Source organism: Anser anser (genome assembly GCF_964211835.1).
Source record: "Anser anser genome assembly, chromosome: 15".
Lineage (NCBI taxonomy): Eukaryota > Metazoa > Chordata > Aves > Anseriformes > Anatidae > Anser > Anser anser.
In genome coordinates, this window is record NC_139736.1 from 2,645,441 (window position 1) to 2,659,144 (window position 13,704).

At 44.0% G+C, this 13,704-nt stretch overlaps 1 protein-coding gene across 5 annotated transcripts in view; it reads left to right on the top strand.

The window, feature by feature from the left end:
- CACNA1H (calcium voltage-gated channel subunit alpha1 H) overlaps positions 1-13,704 on the top strand; it is a 228,334-nt gene that overhangs the window by 126,493 nt on the left and 88,137 nt on the right. For all 5 annotated transcript variants that reach the window (XM_083799401.1, XM_083799403.1, XM_083799402.1 and 2 more), the window contains 2 exons: positions 182-497; positions 12,628-12,720. In XM_083799401.1, the coding sequence (XP_083655527.1) occupies positions 182-497; positions 12,628-12,720 (409 nt within the window). The remainder of the gene's footprint in view (positions 1-181; positions 498-12,627; positions 12,721-13,704) is intronic.

Genomic DNA, 13,704 nt, shown 5'->3' on the forward strand with positions numbered 1-13,704 from the left:
CACCTCAGTTCTAAGATGGCCACAATGCAGTCTGCCCCTTTTTATGTGCATATTCAGCCCACTTAGCAGGGCAAAGGAGAAATAACGCTTAAAGCAGGGACAGGGACCAGTACCTTTTGCTGTTGATGTCACAAGGGCTGTGGCACTGGTTCTCATCCCTCTTTCTTTCTTCCCCCTCCAGGACGTACAACCTCACCTTCCTGCATCCGTACTACCGGACAGACGAAGCGGAGGAGAATCCGTTCATCTGCTCATCCCATCGTGAAAACGGCATGCAGAAGTGCTCCAACATCCCAAACAGGAAGGAGTACAAGGTGGAGTGCACCTTGAGCATGGACTCCTACACCCCAAGTTTATACAACCCTGACTTGAGCAGCAGGAATGCCTGCATAAACTGGAACCAGTATTACAACGTCTGCATGGCAGGGGATGTAAACCCACACAATGGAGCTATCAATTTTGATAATATTGGCTATGCCTGGATAGCTATATTTCAGGTATGTTTCTTGTAAAGGTTTTCTATTTCTTTTTGTTTTGTCATCTCTTGCTTGGGAGGATTTTGATCAATGCATCAGTGGAGAAAGGAATTTTCTTGCACCTGCACAAAACTGCAAATAAAGACGCATCAAGTAAATGAATCGGACAGTAACCAGCACAAATGCTCCAAGAGAGCATTTGGAGAGAATAAAAGAATAGCCATTTTTCAGAGTTTTAGAAGAGGGAGGAAATGCTGCTGAAGGCAGACAAAAGTATGGCAAGTTCTGTCACTGAAAATCAGACTTGGGTTAATCCCAGGGAGGAAATCATTTTGAGAGCTGGGATACTTATTTATTGCTGTGGTACAGGAAGTGGAGAGCACTGTCCAAGTCCTGAAGCATGAATTATTATTCTTCTAACATGCAGCAACTAGCTTGATGGTATGGTTTGGGCTTGAATGAAGAATTACAGGGTTATACTGGTTAGTGTGATATGCCACATGGAGGAATAAATACCCCAAACAGACCGTTCTGGCTAGAATACCTGTGAAGAGATGCCTGCTTACGTGGGGTTTGAGCCTCTCTTGATCAACTCCTTTACAGCTTTTCACTGGAGACAAAAGTGCTTCTAGCTCAGACTGTGGAGACTTTACAGGTTACAGGTGATTAAAAAAACCCGAAAACCTCTAGTATCCAAAGCATTTTCAAAGTGTTTGTCACTGTGGAACACTAGATAGTTCATCTACACAGTCCTGAGGCTGTGGTCTCTTAGAGCTAGTGTATTTGTAATGATCCATGTGTGGTTTTCAGTCTCTAATTTCCATTTTGTTTTTAATACAAACTTGTTTGTGCTTTCAGCTAGATGCCCTGTTCTATTTGGTCTTCCTGAAGTGTAGGTGACATCTAGACCTAAATGAGAAACAATCTCCTTTTAGTTTTGTTAATGCCAAGTAATTACCCATTCACAGCTCTACATTTCTTTTCTGAATTTCATTCTTTCTTTAATATGAATGTAATAACAATTTTCATCTGAGAGCTGTAAAGGGGGCAATTTGTTTGCTCTGAGCATCTTGTTTGCTCTCTCATGCTGTAGCAGTAGCATACCTGGAATCGCGCTGTTACTGGTGTGAGAAGCTCAAAATCAAATCCAGAAGGGTTCAGACAGATCCCAAGCCTCTTCTAGGTTACGTTTTTAAAAATGCTTTAGTTCTCTTGTGGAACTAATATGTCAAGAGAGGAACCTGACTGATAGTGAGAGTAGCACAAAGGAAAGAGGGAAATGAAAGTGAGAATGTTGGGTAGGTCTCTGGCTGCACCTGCACTCTCCTTTTTCACACAGTTCTTCAACAGAGCTTGATGGATGTGCCCAGGAGGTCCTGCCTGGCTCCCACCACAGGGCAGCAATGTTCCTTCCAGAGAAAGCGCAGAGGCCAGCGTGTTGCAGGGTGCCTGTGACAGTGCTTTGAAAACGAACAGGTGCTTCTCCAGGGGTTCTGCTTCCCTTTTACCTCCAGAGCATATTTGCAGGCTGCAAGCTTTCATTTCGTGTTGGTGTTTAATTTCTTCACCACGCATGGCCTGAAAGTGTGTAAGTCTAACCCACAACACACTGGCCACAGCAGAGGTTTCAGCTGATTTCTTTGGAAAGAGCAGAGGGTCTGGCAAAGTTGGGTATTGTATCCATAGATCACATTAACAGATGCCAGGAGGCTTTATAGATGGTTATAACGCTGCTTAGGCCATCCAAACACTAAAGAGCCTTTTCCAGACAAATAGACTTCTTACATCTTTATTCCTTTACTGAGGTTTTTAGAATAGAAACTGAAAGCAGTGTAACTGCAGGTAAAGAAGCAGCTGTTGGGAGTAAGGTGGCTGCTTAACTTTGGTATGGAAACAGTAAATCATTACTGCAAGAGGTTGGATGCTAAATCAAAACAATTGCTGTAAGCAGAGGACATTTAACAAATAAAGCTGTTGAGCTGTGCTCTCATTACATTTAATATTTGAAGCTGGGTAGCACCAGGTCATCAGTTAGATGAGGCCTCAAAGGAAGCGGTGCAGAAAGTAGAACTGATGGCTTTAGTAGCCTGGGAGCTTCCCTGTGAATTGGTATTGAATTACTGGGCAGAAAGCACTCTGCTGTGTTCTGGATGAGACGGATCCAATTGTCCTGATCCCTTCTGGGGACTAATGGATATGTGGTACTTTGCAAGGGCTGTAACGGAGCACTGAACCTCAAGGTCTGGCGAGCCTTCCCTTTGCATAATGGCAGTTATGGACGCAGCTGGATAAAGCATCCCTCATGATTTATCCCAAATGAGTTTGAAATCTAGCGTGGTTTAAGAGCTGTCAGAAGGCAGATTGGTGAAATGAGCCCCACAGGTGAGATTGGGAAGGAATCTTCCAAGTATGGTGAGTGCAAGTTGTGCCCAAGAGTTTTCAAGGGCAGTCTTACAGTGTGCAGCCTGCAAACAAACAAACCCAAAAGCAGACTGACAGGGAAGTCTGAATGCCTCTCCTTCTAAATATCCTTGTGTATGGTATGCCAATATAGGAGGCTAGAGGAAGTATAATTTCTTATGTAATCCTGAAAATTATTCATGTTTTGATTCCCTTCATTTGTTGTGTAATAGGCTAATTCATGTATATATTTGTTACAAAGGCATGTTCAATGGCAAATTATGTGAACTAATTAGCTTATTACAGAATAAATGAAAGGAGATAGAACCTAAATTAACTGTGAGGTTTGGCATGATATTAAGATCCCTTTATTGCTCACAAATTTCAGCCGTAACAATAAGAGCAGTAATTACAGGTATTGTCACACTGCAGATGATGAATTACCCACCTAACCAAAGTCCAATTTAATTTGAATTACTGACAGTTTCGGTGGAACAACCAAAACACTGCCACTTTCCCAACCACCAGTCCTGGTGTGGCCAGTCTTGAGTGCAGAAACCCTGTTACAACACAAGGGCTTTGGGTGGTTTCTCAGAAGCACAGTTTGGGAGGAAGGAAGGTGACCTAGGCTATTTTGCACATCACAGAACCGTTGTTTAGACCATTGCAGGTTTGACTTGCGGAAGGGTAATACTTACAGCAGTCTTTGCATCGGGCAGCAGGGCTCTTGGTGAAACCAGCTAGGCAAAGCTCAGGGAACAATAACTGTCAGCTAGGTGGAACCAAGAAGAGACCAAGGGAACAAACTGTTCCTCTAGGCCTCCTTTTAGGATGCGGATGGAAGGACTGAAATTTGAGAGCAGATGTTTATGGACTTTAAGGAAATGTCTGTCCAACACAAGACAGGTTTGTCTGACAGTTAGGAGGGGCTAAGACAATGCTGGTGATGGCTGATTTACCCTTTCCGTGGCCTTCGATTTCTCAAATGCAGCATATGAAGAGCTGCATTTTCTAAGGGGCTTCCAATGAAAGTCTATCCTGAAATTAGTACCTGGATGCAGCTCTCGGATTCATAACTCTGCTTCTGGCTTTGTTATTCTGAGTGCATATTGCTTCTACAAGGTTTTGCTGTAAGAAGACATCTCCGTTAACAAGTTAATCAAGTCAAACACGTAACACATCTCTGGCCCATCATCAGAAGGCCCTAGCGAGGGAATTCTCAGAGGAGACTGGTTTGCATTCAGCAGCCCCCTTGCTGCTGTCAGAGGGAAGGGAAAAAAAAAAAACAAAACTGGTTGTGTTCATGAGAGCTGAAGACAGCCCAGCAGGCACACAGCATGATGAGAATGCCCAGGAAAGGAAAAGCTGAATCACCTTCCCAAAGATGTCTGGAAATATAGCAGCATTATAGGAATTGTCAGCTGCAACGGGAGTTTGAGCTGTTATCTTGATTGTGTGCTTAGATGGAGAACTTTTCATTGCACCTGGTTTCACAGAAGCTAGGAGCATGTCACAGCCATGAAGGTGCGGTGACTTGCTCAGGAAGAAAACAAGTTTGGGATGGGAAATGGGAATTGATGCCACCCATTTCCCCCTTCATTTGTCCTTCAGATACTTTACTCCTCGGCTAGCAGCAGGCTGCCTGAGCAGGTAGGACAGCTGGCAGTGACAGCCAAACGCTGCAGGCCACCTGCTGGAGTGGCCCTTTTGTTTGGACGTGAGGTTCCCTTTCCTGTGCTCCAGCATGTCAAAAAAGCTCCTGGGACCTTGCGTGAGCTCTCTGCATCTAATCAAGGATTTAGGCATTTTGACCCTGCGCTGCATGCTGGTGAGCTTGCTTGGTCTCCGTGTTGCTGATTCTGCTTCCGCCAAGATGCGTACCCTTGCTCGCGGTGCCTGCGGATGTGTCGGCCCAGGAGGTTCACACCCTGGGATGAATTTCAGGTTTGGAAGGGGGAAAGGTTCATTTGTCCCATTTCTCTGTAAGCCATCGTTCAGTGCCCCGATCTGTTCCACAGCCATTGCCCACTTCACGTTGTTTCAGCCTCTGTTCATCGTGATTGAAAGCCTTCCCTGAGGATTTTTCCCTTGCCTGGAAGTTGTTCAGCCAGATCTATAATGGGAACCACATCTTCCATTCAAATGAAAGGAAAAATGACAGGCGTTTCAATGCACTTCTGCTACAGCCAAATGCAAGAATGAGGCTGGAGTTCCTCATCCATTCTAATGTCACTCAATCAAGAAAAGATCTCGTTCAATGAGACGAGACCCAAAGCTTTAACGCTGCTTTCCCTTACAGTAAGCACAAACCTCCACCCAGGCACTTACCGACAGGGTAATTCCTCTTGGTTCCCACTTGCACATATTCCTGTTAGCTGGGTTTTTGCTTAAAAGTGTTAATTAGGACTGTTTTGGTTTTTTTTTTTGAGCCTGTTTCTCTCGTTTTGATGCTGGGTTACATGTTGGAATACATCAACCAATTTCCTTACAAAATGACAGCTCAGGAACGGTTACACGAAGCCCTCAATAGTCTGTTGTGCCTGAGATGCCACTGATATTGCTTCCTTGCCTGTCTGCTGCAACCTCTGTTCTTCTGCTTTCAGCAGTTTTAATTATGATGGGGAACAGTCAAAAAGGCACACTGAAACAGAAGGAAGAAGAAAAAGCCCGAGGCTTCCAACTGCAGTTGTATCTGTGCGTGCAACACGTAGTTTTGTGGACCGTGCTTTTCAGAAGCAGCTGTCACTTTGGGTGCCCTTGTTTTCAGAGTTCGTTGACAAGATAATTTTTTTGGCTAAAAAGGGACTTTTCTAGGTCAAACGGTTCATTCTTTAAACTGGAGATGTGTGTCAACAATGCTTATCTGTGCTGAATTTGGCAAGAAGTTTTGGCTGGAGGGAAAAAGGGAGAAGAGCTTTTCATTTCCACTGCTTCAAGATGATGCTTTGTCACTAGACTTGAATTGGGTTTGTTTTAGATCTCTGAAAATATTTCATTCTAAATGATAGGGTTTGAATTTTGTTGGTGTTGCTTTTTTTTTTTTAAATTTGGCCAGCCAACTAAACATCACTTGCTGCATTTGAAGAGCTGTCATGCTGAATACCCAATCTAAAAATATCCAGCCCCTTTAAAAGCCCCTTTAAAGCATCTCAGAGTGTGCTTCCAAGAAGATTAGATGCTTTTGAAAAAAACTCTCTAATTTTGAAGGCCAGAAGGAATTGTCCCATATAGCACAAGTCAGAGGGGACGTCCTGATTCCAGGACTGGGCCTGGTAACCTGTGGGAGGTATTGGAGGGACCCAGGATTGCACAGAAACCTGCTACAAACTCTGCAGCTTTGGAGTGGTTTCATCCTACCTTAGGAATCACGCTTTTGTATTCAGGGTAGAAAGAGGGGTGCCTGCAGCAAGGCATCATTTAATCTGGAGTCGAGTTAGGTGATTTAAAAAAAAAGCTACAGGTCTTCTGAGAGGGCATCAACAATTCCTACAGGGAAATCTTGATTTGGTTTGATTGCCCCAAAGCTGCTCCATCATCAGTTGTTGCTGTCGCACGCTGCAGTGTGAGGGGGGGACCCGTATACAAAGCCCAGGGTTCAGCTCCCTTATCCCAAAGTCCCCACAGTCTGCAGACTGTGAGCTGGCAAATCCGTCCTGCAGAATGAGCCCCCTTTGGATTAGCAATTAAAAAGTAAATTTTAAAAAGAGTAAAGCTGAGGCACTCGGAAGCCTGGAATGTGTTCATGTCACTGTCTTGCAGAGGGCTAATTCCACTTGAAGCTGTGCACCCTTTGTCCCTAATAGTTTCTAATACAATTTGAAACAAGGTAAAATGATAGCAGTGACAAAAACCCTTGTTGTTTGCGTTGGGGCCAGTACCCCAAACCGCCACTGACCCTGACAGCAGTGTTTGGAGGAGCGCTGTCGTTTGCCTCTGTATCATACACCCAGCTGTAACAGGGCTCTCAGCCTGGCTTAGGTTCCCTTCTCGTTGCAGATGCTTCATCCTTCAGCTTTGCTCTGCTATAAAACTGATTGATGTCTCTCTGTGATAATGGACTCATTATTGCTGAAGTTAAACAGTTAAATACATTCCCTGTGCATAAGATACTTTACACAAACAATGAAGACAGGATAATTATCACCGTAAATCAAACCTCATGAATATGGACTGAGATGTGATTTGTTATAAGCGGCAGTCATCTGAAATCAGTGATGTTTTTGCTATCAGATGAGGATCTTGCTTTATTTAGTGCAAAATGGGGAGACAGCGACTAACCTTGCTTTTGTAGAAGTTGTTGTTGAGTACTGATGCCATTTTAAGCTCTTGAATTCAGTTTTGTGATGCTCAGGGCCACCGGTAACAGCATCAGCGACCTGTCCAACTTTATTGCACACTGGCTGTACTCTGCTTTTCAGGATCCACCGTGAATTGGTAGTGCTAACCAGGGCTCAGACTTGCATGGGGCAAACTTGAGAGGTTGTCTCTAATCCAAGACAAATGCAAAGTTGCACCATTTCCTTTTATCTTCTGGTTTCCAGGGCTGCTTTTCAGAGCAGGGGCATGCTTTGCAAGACTCCCAACATATCACAAAATGTCTAAAACTGCTTTGCAAAGAGAGCAGGCCCTCAAAGTGAAAGGAGAATCTCTTCAAAGGACCTTACTCAGAATACAAATAAAACCTGTTTTTCTGACTGTGGAGTTACTTAACAACATGTGTCATGAGAAAATAATTAAAATTATGAAATTGACTTCAAAAATAGTTAGTGATTTGATTAGCTGCCAAGCACACTGCATGCAGAAAAGGAATACTTCATTTTGCACTGGTCAGTGCTTGCTAGCCAAGTCAGTGTTCCTGAGAGGGCAAAATACATAGATAAGAGGCTTTCTGAAATGAATACTGAAGGGCTTGTAAAATTCACTGAGGACATCATAGTAATTAATACCTTTCACAATTTATATCATTGTATCTTGTCTTGATGAAGTATATGAAAAAGAAAAAGAAAAATTGTGCAGCACAGCCAGGGAAATAAGATAAAAGGTTAAAATAATGATGATCATGGCAGTACTCTGTTGCTGTTCAGTTTAACGTAATTGATTTTGATGCAGATAATGCCCATCTTGTCCCCAAAGGACCCAGGTTAGGCCAAAAGAGACTGAGTGCAAATTATATATGTCAATTAAAATGAACACTTCAAATGGTTTAGAAACACTTGGGTTTCTCTATGTATCACCTCCTGCTTCAGCCAGGCGCTGAGCTGAACAAGCACCTGCAATTCTGAAATCAACAGCTAAGGAATTTTTTTTTTTGCCAGAGCTATGCATTTTAGGGGTTCTGGTCAAGGTGTAAGCCACTAATTTTGGTTCTCATACCTGAGGAGGTTGTCTCTACACGCGAAGTTCGTTCAGTTAATCGCAGGAGTGGCACCTCAAGGTTGATTTGTCTGCAGCGATCCATCTGGCACCAACCGTTAGTGCTTTCTAATACACAGAAAAGAATTCAGTGTTTGACTTTATTAAGTAAAGTTGTTTGGGTGTTGTGGTGTTTGGGTTTGTTTTTTCTTCCCTGGATGATTCTTTTTATTTTTTCCTTTTTCTTAACTGACATTAAAGCAAAAAATAACCTGCTCTGGAATGGATTATAGCCAAGAACTTGCAAAAATTTTGGCAGAGTGCAAGGACAAGGATTTTTATGGTGAAAACTTCTTGACATAATAAAAGAAATTGTTCTGCAGAGACCTTTCAAGTGACCCCAGAAAAAAACAATGTAAACCTTCTGTCTCCCTGGGAACAATGAGGAGGTCTGAGTTAATTGCCAGTGTCTTTAATCTACATCTCCCTTGTGATTTTCACTCTGGAGTTTTAGATTGATTCTGATTAGCTTGACTGGAAGACCTGATTCTGTCCCCAGTTACGCTACCATAAATCAGATGAGCATCGTTGTTAGAGCTGATGAGATTATTGTGGCATGAGCAAACCAAGAGAAGCAGAATCACAAAACAGGAGACTTAAGAAACCTGACTGTCCGCTCTCATCCTGCTCACCTGAACGTGGTGATCAGGGGATGCTGGACAAGAGACTGCATGAATGGTGTCTGAGCCAAAGGTCGATGAAGTCAAAATCTGTATTTCCATTCACCTCAGTGAGCTTTCAGTTAAATCCCTGCTCTGATGGGAGAGCGAATCAGGTGCAAGACTCAGGACACTGAATTTTGCCTCTAAGGTATTAATGGGAGAAAAACAATTTCCCGTATCCCTGCCCATGCTGTGTAAGATGTACAGGGCTGAATGAACAGGAAAGAATTGCACTGAACATCACACAGGAGCTCCCGTAGATAGGTGACGTCTCTGTTCTCTGACCAGAACCTCAGTCCTCTGAAGGCAAAAATCCTTTTGCCATGCTAAGGGGGCAATGTCTCCTGTCCCTCTGGGTCTGCAGCATGTGAATGCAGTTGGCAGCGCCCTCCAGGGCATGCTAGCCAATCATCTTAATTGAATCTTTCAGCTACTTCCCTGCAGCTGATGATTTTAGTGGGCCACATATCTTGAGCATCTTTTTTATCGGGGCAGAATTAGAAAACGTATTTCTTGCCATCTTATCTCTGTTGATAAATAATTGTATGTTGCGTTGGTTGGAAGCTTTGAACTGGTACATTTGGAGGGGCTGTTTAATATGTCTGCCTGTGAACAATCATGGTTTGAACAGAATTTAATTACTGAGAATGGATTGCCGAGATTGGAAAGCACAAGAAAGGTGCTCCAGGTCCTTGGAAGACATCTGTGAAGAGCTTGGAGGGCCAAATGCTGGCGCTGCAGTCAAGTGGATTAATCAGATTGGAAACTGCAGAGTGGAAGAAGTCATTTCTGCTTAGCGAAGTAGGTGATATTGCATCCAGGATGCCTCAAGGGAGGAACAGTAGTCCATGTAGTACTGAAAAAATGTATCAGTGATCATGGGAGAATAGAAGGAGTTGTTAGCTTTCCCTTTGAGTTCCTCTGCTCTGAGAATAAATGTGTAGGATCAGATGCTGTACTGCAGCAGGGAACCTTGCACCAGTGCAGATGCCTCTGACTTGGTTCCAAAAATAGTTAAAGAATTTAGCTCATGGTGGATAGACCAGCTGTTGGCAAATTCAAATGGTCTGGTTCCCATTTACACCAAGGCCTTCCTGGGAATATGCAATGGGATCTTGGAGTAGATAAAAATGCACACGTAAAGTCATTTGGAGCACTTTAAAGGACAGCCTGAAAGAAGTCCTCAGCATGGCAAGAATCAGGCTATAAAAGTCATAGAGACTGTTTCAGTCCAGACAGGTGGCCATGCATGTGTGTTGTCCTGCATTTCTCCAGAGCTATTTGATTAAAAAAAGAAGACAGATGTCTGTGAGCACGCTCTCTTACGGGATTGCTAGTACTCTCTGATCCTTGGCAGCTCGGGAATCCTCCCCTAGGTAGTGCTGCATTTATACTGGGTGATGAGTCCAAGAATGAACCCACAAAGATGTCAAACAGGAGAACAAAAGCCCAGCGGTCTGTTTATTCCTCCTGCATCCCTTTGCTTTACAAGTGAGTAGTAAATAATGCAAGTTCTAATTACATCTTAAATATTCTGTGAGCTGGATGAGCATCTTCAGCCCTCCAGAGGAGAAATGTGGTGTGTTGATTAATTCTTGCTGAAAATGCTGTCTAGCATGCAAGAAAAATACCTCTCTAAATGTTTGGTTGGCCCTCGCTCTTGTCTCAGCAGCTGCTTCCCAGGTGGGGGGCTGGCAGTGCCTGCAGAAGCCCAACAGCAGACATCAGGTAACTCCTTTTGTAGAGAGGGCTCTGTGTTTAATCGGTTTCATACATTTATTTGGCGAGGAGGTGTAGCTGATATGCTCGGTGTCCCTGGGCTCATTTTTTGTCCCTGAGTGTAAACGGATGGAGCACCTGCCGTGGCAGCTGCGGTGGCCTGACTCTGAGACACCCGTCTAAACGGACGGGAAGGGGGATGGAAGGAGGGGACTTTGAACAGCCCGAAGGAGACAGTTTCTTAGGCAGTGATTTGGTTTAGCTTTGTGCCCCCCTGTATGATCCCTCTGTTTTCCTGGTGAACCTGCAAAGCACCGCACGGAGGGAGGATCGGCTGCTCATGCAAGCAAGGAAGGGGGCTGAGAAGAGCTGTGCTCTCTATAAACGTTTCAGCCGTGTTAAACGAAAGGCAGAAAAGGGCAGTTTGAGTTTGATTGCCTGTCCATTTCACACCACTGAACAGACTGATTGCTGCCAGTGTCTGCCCAGACAGCTTAACCCGTTCTCAGACTTGAGGGGGAATAACAGCACAGAACGTGTCTGTTGCTGAATGCTTTCCACCAGAGATCGATCTCTGGGGGTCACACTGACCAAAAGCATTCTCTTCGTTTTTGTTCAATCCACGCCACTGGAAGCACAGCATTGCTCTCTGACACCTGTACATCCCTAACCAGCAGCGAGGATGTGATATGAAAAGATACCTAATGCACTTAATGAGGACCAGGAGAGGTGGGTGCAGTTTGTGTAAATGCAGTCAGCACGTCATCAGACCTGATTGCTCAAAGTCTTTAGCGATGCAGACAGATGATAACAGCTGCAGAGAGAATTTTTACCTGCTCCGTGGCAAATCACATTTATTGGTTTTAGCATGGGCCTGTATGTGCTGGCTTGCTGCAGAGGTGGTGCGAGCACTGGTGATGGCTCCCTCTCACCCTGCTGAGTGGTGGGTGTTAAGTGTGCTTCAACGTGGGAAATGGGTTTGAAAACTTGCTGGTAAGTTATTGCCACAATTGACTTTAGGGTGAGAGGAATTAGGAGTAAGGAGTGTCTCTCTTCCAGCACTCGTGAGCTCTGACAGTCTCAGGCAGGCTCAGTAACTCAGTTCCATCACTGCAGGCATGGTTAAACTTGGGAATGATGCCACAGAAATTGAAGGCAGCAGGCAATTCTGGGTTTTGTGCTAGGACCACTAAGGCTGGCATCAGGCATAGCAAACAGGATGCATCAGTGCAAGTACGTTCAGAAAGGAGCTTTGATTTTGTTGAAGTTGTGCTGGAGTTTCAGCTCTAGCACCAGCAGCAAGATGGCACTAGACGTTTGGTATGTTTTATCTAAATAAAAAGTGTAAATTACATAGCATCATTTGCTTTACTCTGCACACAGCCTGTGTGGTGTTAATTAAATCCTCAGCTTCTTTTTTAGTAGAAGGAAGACCGAGAAAACAAGTATGAAATCAGATCTCCATTTAATTAAAGTAACTGTCTTCCATTCAGATGTTTTCCTGCTATGATGTTGGTGATGTAGTTCCAATGGTGAGCGAGTAAGTATCACAAAGAAATCAGTTTTTACAGAGACAAAATTGGATTAAAAACTTAGGAATTTTGCAGGTAGCATTACAAAACCAGGAGCCTAAGGTAAAAGCCCAGACCTCTGCGCAGGAAGGCCTCTGCTTTGTTTATAACCCTTCCTTAGAAGTTCTTTGCATTGGCTCAAAACCAGTGTTTCGAATGTTTTATTGTATTGTTTTATCATTTTAATTGTGCCAGATTTCTGTGGAAGCCTCAGGCCAGTCCTTTGGTCACACAGTGCTGCTATCCTAAGCCAGCTAGGAAAAGAAGCGCAGCGGGTCCGGATGGATGCTGAGAGATGCTGTGCAGTGATGAGTACCAGAAGACTGATGTTGACTAACTTTTTGGTTGACTCTTGTTCTCACGCTTTCTTTCTCTGTCTCTCTGTAGGTTATAACCCTGGAAGGATGGGTTGACATCATGTATTATGTGATGGATGCACATTCTTTTTACAATTTTATATATTTTATATTACTTATAATAGTAAGTATGAACTGTGAAATGCTCCCGTTCCTTGTCCTTGTGGGGTAAAGATGTTTCCTGGGGTTTTCACAGAGCCAACTGGGATTCAGAATGAGACCTTCCTCCTACCATAAAGGGTAATCATGCAGGTTGTGATTAGTGCTGTAGGGACAGGTTATTGGCTACAACAGGCTCTGCACTTTTTAGTGTCACACGTGATGCATAGTCACAGCTTGTCAAGCCATATGGTCTTCCCTCCCTCTTAGTCCCCCAGTCTTGGTCTTGTCACCTTGGTGTGTCCTAACTCTCGTGCCTTGCCAAGCAACTGCTGATCAGAACAAAAAGCGGAGATACAGCTTATTTCAATGAAGGGCACTCAACCCGTTGCTGAATTTCCCGTGAGCCTTTTAAATAATGGTAATAATAGCAGTACACCTTTCTGAGGTCTTAACAGTGCTGTTGTTCCTAGAAACAAAGTATTACTCACTGGAGGTTTCCCTCAGAAGCTGTCATCCCAGGTTAGCAGGGTTCTTGTTTTTTTAAAAAAGGGCACAACCTTCCCCAGGGGTCTACATCTGTGGAAAAGAAACACTTAAGTCAGGAGGAGAGCAAAGTTCTGTGTAGATGTCAGGTAGGACATGGGACAGAGGCACTTCAAAGTGCTGTTGCGGCCAGGTATTCTTTATATATAGTTCTGTCCATCTCTGTGGTTTTGAAGGCCTTGGAAAGTCGAACCACCACAGCTCCCACCACTGTGTGGATCGGGGCAGTGTGAGAGTTTCCCAGTAATGGATAGCATTCTGAAATCAGTGATTTTTGAGCCTTTAGCAACTTGCCGTGCATGGTGGAGATTTACATTCCACTCCTTTGAGCTCTTGTCTGCATGCAGATCCCTGCAGAAAAGGCAGGTGACTAATCCCCAAGTCACTTGGAGCTGGGAATGGCACCCTTACTGCTTCTCAAGCCCTCTCCAGGCTGATATTACAGATTGGAGAATAACACTGC